The sequence below is a fragment of the Seriola lalandi genome, unplaced genomic scaffold (genome assembly GCF_002814215.2).
Source record: "Seriola lalandi dorsalis isolate HSWRI2012SDOR001 ecotype SW California unplaced genomic scaffold, Sedor1 jcf7180002054678, whole genome shotgun sequence".
Classification (NCBI taxonomy): domain Eukaryota; kingdom Metazoa; phylum Chordata; class Actinopteri; order Carangiformes; family Carangidae; genus Seriola; species Seriola lalandi.
Window position 1 is genome coordinate 58164 of NW_019525231.1, and position 10243 is coordinate 68406.

Genomic DNA, 10243 nt, shown 5'->3' on the forward strand with positions numbered 1-10243 from the left:
GCACTGACATGTCCTGATGAAGAGTACTTAAAAGCCCCTGCAAAGCCAGACAACTCATCACCATTTACAGCTTTAGCGAAGCAGTGGCATGTCACGTACTGCATCTGCCTGTGCTACAGCTTCCAAACCTGCACAAAAATGGACAGAGAAGTTAGTGCAAAGGTCTGTACAAATGAGACAGTGACGGACAGAGGGACAGGTAGCAGGGAGATGACAGATACTGGAGATAAAAAAAACAAACAGCAAGAGTAAATGAAAAACAGAAAAAGACTGTAAAAATGAAATGGAAAATAGGAGTTAGAACCTCATAAAAGCATAGCTTAGCTTAGCATAAAGACTGGAAACCAAAGGTACCAAAATCTGCCTACCACCACCAGCCCAGAAACAGTATGGCACATTATTTCCTTAATAGTGCCACTCCATCTTAACAGGTGGTCAAGGATATTCTCGTTGATGTAAAATCTCATTTATTCCAATGCTTTTCTCGATGAATAAATTATCTTTTTCTCTACAGCGTTGTGAGCAACAGCAGTGTTTTTTTCTGTGCTGCTTTTCTCCAGGTTGATGTTAAATCTAATGTTTTGATATGCCCATTCCTATTTGCCGTTACCGCAGCAATAAGGTGTGGAGAAGGTAGTATGTGTGACAAAGATTGAATGTGTCTGCACCGTGCCCCACTACTGCAGTGGGTGTATTTAATGTGTTTGAAGACCCATATTTTACATGTTTGCACTGCATGCCCTAAGGGACACAAATAGGCTGCTGATGTGTGTGGGGGCTGTGGCGGAAACATTTCATCATTTGATGATCATCACTCCTTCTCCTGTCTCAGCTCAGCGCTCTAAGATAGCTTATCTCTTTTTTTCTTTGTGAACCATTAACAGCCATGTGTCTGTCTACCTACAGTATCTCCACTAATCCATCTACTGGGTGTATTCTGCCATCCATCCCTCTGTCTTTTCTCTCCCCAAGGCTACATGTGTACTGTAAATTTCACTAAGCACATTCATCCAATGACTTACTGCATAGTGTGAACAGAGCTCTCCAGTATGGAGAGTCTAGTACACTGTGTTTATGCTGTGGAGACAGAATGTCTCATCTTCAGAGATCTGGATGTACTGCACTGCTCTCATCAAGTGTCAGCAGGATAAGACTTTGTTGCTGTGTATAACTGATACACAAGTGTTCGCAGGAAGCAGACAGATCAGTAGCCACAAACTCAAAGATGTTTATTACACTGTATATGAAGTAAGTGCACTTTCAGCATAAGTCATGTCTGTGAAAATCTTTATAAATAATTCCAGAAAAGTTACATCATTACTTCAAGTTTGTGCATAGAGGTAAAGGCTTCAGTCACATTTAAAATTCCTTTTTGTCCTTGAATAAAAACTTAATCATCCAACTGGCACAAGAGAGCAGAGCCTTTTGATATCCAATAGTCGCTGGGTCGCTGGGAGGGAAGCATTACTGTCACAACAAAATTAGTCGAGTGACCTGCAAGAAGACAAAAAGGAAGGGTGATGAAGAATCCTAACAAAAATACAATTCTCATAATAATAACTCTTAAAACAAGGGCATCTATCGAGGTATATTTCCATGCCCCTCAAACATGAACCCCTGTCTGCTGGGTCAGTATAACAGGTTTCGGCTAAAATGTCTTAAAAAGTAAAATTGTCGAGAGTGAAGTAAACCATTATGTAATAAGGGTTCCTGTTTGGATCCAGCACATACCAGTGGTGGACAGAGTACCGGCTCTGGCTGAGGTCTTGTACAGAGGAGCGTGGTAGAGGTCAGGCTCAGGCACGTAGTTCTGCTGTGGCTCAAAGTGCACCACCGGCAGCATGGCGTTCATCACTCGAGGTAGTGCATCCTCAATCACCATGTTGTCATCGTCCCAGCGACTGGAATCCATGAACATGCCGTGCACAAGCACGCCGTCCTGCAGCTCTGGTAACTGTTGTACCCAAAAATGGATGAAGCAGTGGTGAGTCAAAGAAACATATTCACAGCAAGCAGTCCTCTTGTTTGAATTCCTCATCGTCTCTTGCGTTTTCATAATAACTTATATAACAGTGTTGCTTAATATGCTTTCACACTCATGACTGTTCTCACCCTGTCATTGCTCCTGGGTTACCAACAAAAATACATTTTATTTGCCTTTGCAGAATCTTTATACAGCCATTTTCCCTAAGCTTTAGGGATTTATTTTTATTAGCAGTCACTTATGATATTCTCATTAAACTCTCAGCAAGAAAGCGAATGAGCCTAGTTCCCAAAATGTCAAACTATTTCAACAAGTAAAACTTGTAGTTCATGAACTCTATTTAAGCTGAGAACACATCTGAAGACTATTTTAAATGAGAGAAAAAAACCCACCCATAATAAATGACTTCAACACACATACATGCTCAAAATTAGAAAAGAACACATATTGAATGAGTGTTTAAAGACATTAGGGAACAGACTTAATGACTGTAGGCGGTTCTGTTGTATCACTAGACAACCCATTCAAATCCTCCAAATACTTCTGTGTGACTGTACAAACAATCAACATTTTGCTGTATTTATTGCAGAAATGAAAGGTCGAAGCTCAGGCAAAAAACGTTTGGGTGAGATAGTTGATTAAAGGAAATGAACAACGGATTTATAAATTCTGCAGTGAGAATTTGAGGTGAGCTGGGATAAAGTCAGCTGAGCTGTAGGTTTGCAAAGAAGCCTGGATAAAAATACACTGCACAATTTTAGTGTCTGCTTAATGTTGACTTATATTTTTTGTATTACCTCTGTTATTAGCCATAACAATCATCTGAAGGTAAGAGATCCGATTCTTAAAGCAAACAACCTGCCCTCTCCAGTACCTCAACATCCATATCCAGTTCAGTGTTGCTGGGCAGAGTTCGCAGAGCCTCAGAGACTGCTAGCTGGTCCCTGTAAACTGGCACCATGTTGAAGCGGAAGTTGAGCTCATCAATGGGTAAATTGTAGTGCCTTGCATGATTCTGCAGCACCCCTACAGGCCAGAAACACACATTTCATTATGTTCTTTTACAAGATCTAAAAAAGTTAAACAGTGGTTAATCCCATTATTTTCATGCATACTTGAATTGGTCAAAATGATCAGAGATTCTGGGAGATATTATAGCAGTTTTAAAATTGATCTTACTGCTATGGTTCATTAAAACATGGAAGATATTTTTTTACCAGTCAGAAAACCCTGAGGGAAGAAAAATCCTGAGATCCAGAAAGATTTGGGCTGACCACATGTGATCCAAGTCTAGTAAGAGAGGAGTCGAGAGAGAAAAGAGAGATGTAAATTCATTTTTGTATCTTTAAATAACTAAGCTTATTTAATGGTTGTGTTCAGTGTTAAACAAGCCACGGCGCATTACATCTGTCCTGTTACTTATGGGACCTGAAAGTGACTCAGTGACTCGACTTGTACTGGCAGAGTGAGACGATTTCTCTCTCCTGAGGTAGTGAACATGTGCAGTCTGACTCAGCGGCTACCCATCATCACTTTATGAACTAATGCAACTCTCCCCAGTTTGTCCCTTTTGTGTGTGCGAGAGTGAATTTCAGTGATTTTGCAACACACATGTTCAAACCAGTCTTACGGAAGAACAGCTTAAGTCAGGGGAGATGAACCAAACGCTGGGAGAGGGTGTATGGGGAAATGTGAGATAGAGAGAGAGAGAGAGAAAGATAGAGAGAGGTCTGTGCCTCAGGGAAGAACACAAAATAATTGTATTATCAGTGCTTTTCAACTAAATGAGATAATACACACATACATTTTCTCCCATGTTTTCACTCATCTCTGACTAATTGTTATGCTTTTCAGTTCTCTTTATTCATTTTTTCCTTCATTTTAAACAACCTATCTGTACAGCTCAGTGTTAGTAAGTGGATAATTCACACAGACACACAATCATTCAAATGTGTATGTTTGAGTGAAAACCTGGATGAAGGAGGTCCTGAGGGCCAGGTCCCTGACCCAGGAGGCCAGGGTTTTGAGAGAAGGGTAGGCGGAGTTTGCCCAGTGGGTGGGGACCTGATTGTTCAAGAAGCTTGTGTAGATACGGTCCATCTCTTCTGACATCACCACAAGACCTGCTATGGCTTTCTCCAGAGTGATAAGAGACATCTGGAAAACAAACACAATCACACTCACAGACAGGTAGTGAACAGAACAAAAAAAATCTCTAAAAAATGCTATTTATTTCTGATATTTACAATATAACTTTTTATTCAATTCAAACATGGGTGTTCATGTGTGATATGTATTTCACCCTGAGCACTTTCAGCAGTTTGTTAAATCGGTCTACTTCCTGCCCCAACACAGTTGTGAGGGAGTTAAGGCGGCCATTTTCATCTCGTACAAACAGAGCTTCCACTGCTTCATCCATGTCCAGACGCTCTGCACACAGAGAGACAGGGAGATATTACAGTGTTAGATATTAAGTTTGACAACAATGACCATAATGTATGTGTGTGTGTATCTCTGTGTGTGTTTGTACCTGGCAGTTTGGCAAGTATAGATTCAGCCAGCTCGCAGACTATCTCATCATTACTTTTAGCTCCATGTTGGGCTGAAGAGCGAGGATTAACGTCCATTATGGTGTTGATTAGAGTCATGGTTTCTTGGCGCTGTGGGGGCGCGCGCACGCAGGCACGCAGACACACACACACACACACACACGCAGACACACACACACGCAGACACACACACACACACACACACACTCTGCTGTAGAATCCTTGTTTATTGACATTTTACCATTGCACTCTCATGGAGTAGAGATAGAAACTGTACACACAGCTCCACATCATATCATAAATAATGACATTTACTGGATAAAACGAGATAATCAGTACATCATTTCTGCAAAGCACACAAACAAATGGGAAGCAAAGAAGTCAGTTGGTTTACGACAGTTCATACAATTCTAGCATAACCAGCAGACCAACAGAATTTTTTTTTAAAATTTTGTACGTTTTTTCCGTAAGATATTACTATTATTATTGAGTACTAATATTATAGTATCAGTACTGTTCCTCACCTGGAAGGCCAGGTTGGCATTCTCATGCATGCCAAAGACCTCAGGATCATCTATGATTGGAAGACTCTCAATATACTTCTTATATTGCTCAAGTTCATCTGTCTCAGGGGCATAGTAGATACCTTAACACACACAGGAATCCAAAGAAAATATATATAAATATAGTATATGAGCATGCACTGTAACAAATGGACTTTTGGATACACATACACACTTGCTGTATGATTGTGTATGTGTTTTGTTCATGTATATATCTACAGTGAGAAAAGTGGGGGGTTTAGAATGCAAAGCACCTGAGGAGGAGTATATGTAGCCATGTTCCAGAGTTTTAGGGGAAAAGAAGCCTTTGAGGATTGTCCTGAGGCAACGCTGATCCCAGGCATCGGTCACTCTGCCTCCATATGTGATCTCACCTGGCGAGACAGACACAAAGACCACATAACATTGCATCAGCTACAGCAGCACTGCTGTGTAACTTCAAGGATGCTGTCGTTTTAATGACCATCTATGCTTTTGTCCCAGTTTGAGTTCAAGCCTGCAGTGCCACATTCAAATTATTAAAAACTACATTCAGAATCATTTACATTTACTCATAGAGTAAATAGATACTAATAGCTGGATACTTTTATCCAAAGCAACTTACAAGTGAGGGACAAAACTAAAGCGTCAGTAGACGCACCGCAAAGGAGACTTTGAAGTGAGTATTAAGTACTAAATCTGTTCAATAAGACAAAGTGCAAGGAGATCAGGTAAAGAAGTGCAATGAAAGTATACAGTTGTCAAGAGATTCTTGAAGATAGAGAGGGACGCCTGAGCTTTGATAGCATTCGGTAGCTTGATCCACCATCAGGGAACCACAAACAAGAACAAACATGATAAAACAGACATAAAAAGTTTATGAAATTTAAATATGGGTGGATGACTATCAAGTAAACAATGTCAGGATAAAGCAAAGATGAAAAAACATTTCAGGCTACAGTTTTACCAACATTTACAGAACTACTGACAGATACACTGTATACAGTGCGAGACTGCCAAATGTGTTTCTTTTGATTCTCCTGTCCTTCTCTCTTCTTCTCAGCTGGGCAAGTTCATATTGCGACTTGCACCTCATAACCAAGACCAAGGGTGAAACAGCTATTTTTGATGCCTACTTTTTTCTCTCTCTCTTGGGGCAAATTATTGATGTGCATATTTATTCATAATATGATACATATATATATATATATATATATATATATAAGCCAGTGTCTATGCATATAGATGGATGCGTTTATATTAGCCATATGTTGAGTTTTTTCACTTAACATTTGACATTTTTTATCTTTATTTATAAAATAATATATATTATTACCTTTTCAACCTACAGTGCGCTTTTCTATGAATTGCATATTAAATGCAATTCATAAAAATGACAGAGAGCCGTACAGGGGCACTGGACAGTCCAGATAGAAAATATTAAACTGACAAACCAGACTGGCTAAAAGGTAGCTTAACAGTTTGTCCCTCTTCATTCACGTCATGTAAAAAGCCACAAATAATAGCATATGCCTCTCAAAGGACCAAAGGCTGGTTGAAATTTCGGCAGTGATGTCTCCAGCTCTTTGACACACTCATGTAATAATGTACAGCAAAGAGATTTAATCATGAGTGTACCTATAAGGCAATGACATGAAGACAGACGAGAGGACAGGAATTGTGAAAAGATAGGCGTGACTGGAAGGTATAGTACATATTACCACAGAGGAAGATCATTTTAAAATTACATTTAACATTTAACTATTCAACAGTTAAATGATACTTTCTGTTAAGCCCATACAGTTATGTAAGACTGTAAGGAGGGGAGGGAATAATGAGACACATCTCTGCTGAAGCTCTTAATAAGCGGCAGGCATGGTAAAGCACCAGAAGAGAAGAACTGCTCCTTCTAAAAGAGGAAAGGCAATATCATGCTTGGTTTGAGTCCAAATTCTTTCCCTCATAGAGTACGTGTAGCTCTGGCTCATAAGGACTGTTAGAATTAAGGATTAAACTAATAACACAGTAGTGTGATAACAACAATGAGAGACATCAATTAGATGCGGCGGGCTCCACTGAGACAAAACGCAGCACATAATCATTTGGAGGTGTAATTGAAAACCAGATTAGGGAAATAAATGAACTTTAGAGATATGATGGGTTTTGTTAATGAAAGAAATCCCTCCTCTTCTTCGTAATAACTTTGAAGATATCTGTTATGGAAGTCCAGGACAAACAATATTAAACTGACATAATTACATTCAACTGAAACTTCATTTGTGTCCATAAGGATGCCCAAGAAATAAGACAGAAATAAAATTACATTTGAAAAAGGTTTTCAGTCTCATGTTTGAAAATTCACCATTATTGCAATTATTGGTAAAAATTAAAATAATACTTCAATAAATAAAACCTCATTAACAAATAAGTTTAAATTCTAAAGCATTAACCCTGCTATGATGATAAAATTGAGTGTTAAATATGATGTTCAAATTGCTAACAATGAAGACACAAAACTCTGTGGATGTGTTTCAATTTTAAAAGAAAATAAAATGTAAATTTGAATTTTCCTTTTAATACTGTCAGGATTTCTGCCAGATTTGTGAAAACTGTCAAAGTAGATCATCAGAATTGATGAGCAAGATATGAAAACCTTTTCATTTATTTTTTTTACAGAAATGTGCCACAGATATAAACTCAGTAGCTAAAACTTGTGCAGTCTAATACAAGCCCTGCAATAAATAATAAATAATTCCTTCATGAAGACTATAATGTTCACTTTGGTTGGAACCGTTCTAGAGGAGGGTTAATCTAACTTTATTGTTACTGACAGGTGTTATTTCGACTACCCTCGTTAAGTATATGGGGTGGACACCTCCATGTACCATGATAAATGCTGCGATTTGTCAAACTCTTTCATATTACATGACAGTACCACAGTGGTTTGATTTCTTTATCTGCTGTGTGTTTTGGAAACATCTGTTCTTTTCATTTTATTTCTATAAACTCCCAGTCAAGAGGAAGAGAGCAGTGAAATGTTGAGTGAGAGCTCAATGAACACTGGACCACAACTGCAGAAGTGAAATCATGTTGTAGAACTGTCCTGCTTTGTGATATCAGCCAATATTGTACTTTCCCCATTTCATTTAAAGCTGGAAATGTGTGTGTTGTTGACGAAACAACATTGCTCTGTCTGTACCACACAAGGGCAACACAATAAACATGGCAGCAGACATGGTGATAAAATAATAATGTTTCCATTCACACCTCCTGCATGTTTAAAGCCAGACAATCTCAAGTTCCATGTAATGGTTTGCAATGCTTTTGTAGCGTGGTGCAGAGTGAAGCTGCCCTCCACTACACATTTAATTTGAAGTCTTTTATTTTGTTCTGTAAAGAGCAAACATACACTTTATTATCACCGTTCGCCACACACACACACACACACACACACACACAGTGATTTCGGACTCAAGTGTGTGCTCTCGTTCTCGGAACGTGTTCGATATTTGAACACAGAAAAATTATGAACATCTACACTAACATCCAAACAATAAATCACGTCCGTTGTATTGCTAATCCGGACCATTTTCATCATGTACATTCAATATCAACTTGTTTTTCGAATACACAGTCAGCCAATCATGTATACCAAACATTGTCAAATTAATCAAATCAACCATGTATCCATTTTAAGTTATTTATGTACTCTCCATCCTCCCACTCGCTTGAGGTAACTAAGCAACCAGTCCCAACAGCCGTTTTCGGTACGTTACTTTCGCTGACCAATTAACGTTTATAAACAATACCACATATAACGCAACCGGGACCATAAACTACGACACAACATATTCACCCCTCACTTATACAATTCTAACTCTCCCTTCTTACCTGTAAAGAGCAAACATATACTTTATTATCACCGTTCGCCACACACACACACAGTGATTTCGGACTCAAGTGTGTGCTCTCGTTCTCGGAACGTGTTCACGCGAGACTTCCATTGTCCCTGAACACACACAGTGTAGCGAACGCACTCATCCTGCTGGTCGGAGTTAGACACATACTGCTACATTCATATACATTTTTCAAACAATAAACAAACCTTTTCTTACCATAAAACACAGACAATTTTAACCACACTCTGAACATGAGCTGTACCAAACGGAAACCATGTCAAACATGTAAATAATAATAATAATAATAATAATGTAGGTATATTAACCCACTGATGGCTCTGTATGCCACACTCTCCCCCCCAATAATAAATGTCTCCAGACATTTCAGATACCCAAAGTGTACCTTTTCACACATTGAAATTTTTTTTTTTTTTTTCACTGAAAACATGGTATTACTTATTTTAAAGTGGCACTTGACATTCAATTCAATTAGTACCCATTTATCAAAGTATCTGACCCATTTCGGCCTATACCAATAAACGTCAGTTACTGTACTCTGGACCCCAATCAGGTCAATTCTCAAATGTAACAGAACTCATATCGGCCTCAGTTCTCTTAGTCTGTTACCAGTCTCTTCGTTTGTACAGTATCAGTTCAATATGTTTCTCCTGGAATTGTCTCTTCTTCACAGTCCATAGAATTTCACCATTCTACTTTTCAGAGTCCATTTTCTCTGAGCTAGAGTAATGTTCGTGTAATGTGAGTTCAATCCGTTACTCCAATGTCTAGTGATGCCCACGGTCGCCACATGACCGGTGGGCTGCAGGCTGGGGACATACTCACGACGTGTAGACTCTCAGCACCCGCTCCCACCCACGTCGGCTCACCCAAGGTGTTGTAGGTCAGCATCTGGGGACGGTGCCTGTGTCGCTGCGGGTAGTTGGTCATTGGAGGAGGATCAGGATCAGGATCATCTTCCTCTGATGGCTCTTGTAGACTTTCCCCGGGCTCAGCGTCGTTTTCACCATCTCCATCAGCTTCTCTCTGCTTCTTCTTGAGCAACTGTTGCATCTTCCAGATCTGGTGCTCCGTCTTGCATCGTCAGAGCTGGTGCAAACGGCTCTGCCTCTGGATTCAAGACTACAGCTTTCTGACTTTGTTCTTGGTCGTATGGGAAATGACACACCAGCTCAACTTCCTCACTGCTTTCACTGTCTGAGTCTTCTTCTGGTTCGCTGATTTGGTGTTGTCTTGTTCTTGTCCGTGTCC

The 10243-nt window shown here is 39.5% G+C and overlaps 1 protein-coding gene across 4 annotated transcripts in view; it reads right to left on the reverse strand.

Annotated features, from left to right (window-relative positions):
* Positions 1-1208: 1208 nt before the first annotated feature.
* The window catches only part of dnah6 (dynein, axonemal, heavy chain 6), a 61156-nt gene continuing 52121 nt past the window's right edge, over positions 1209-10243 (reverse strand). For all 4 annotated transcript variants that reach the window (XM_087178179.1, XM_087178182.1, XM_087178181.1 and 1 more), the window contains 9 exons: positions 5351-5470; positions 5058-5179; positions 4515-4644; positions 4287-4414; positions 3956-4141; positions 3202-3274; positions 2859-3010; positions 1732-1954; positions 1209-1494 (listed from right to left, as the gene is read on the reverse strand). In XM_087178179.1, the coding sequence (XP_087034305.1) occupies positions 1391-1494; positions 1732-1954; positions 2859-3010; positions 3202-3274; positions 3956-4141; positions 4287-4414; positions 4515-4644; positions 5058-5179; positions 5351-5470 (1238 nt within the window). In that variant the 3' untranslated portion in view covers positions 1209-1390. The remainder of the gene's footprint in view (positions 1495-1731; positions 1955-2858; positions 3011-3201; positions 3275-3955; positions 4142-4286; positions 4415-4514; positions 4645-5057; positions 5180-5350; positions 5471-10243) is intronic.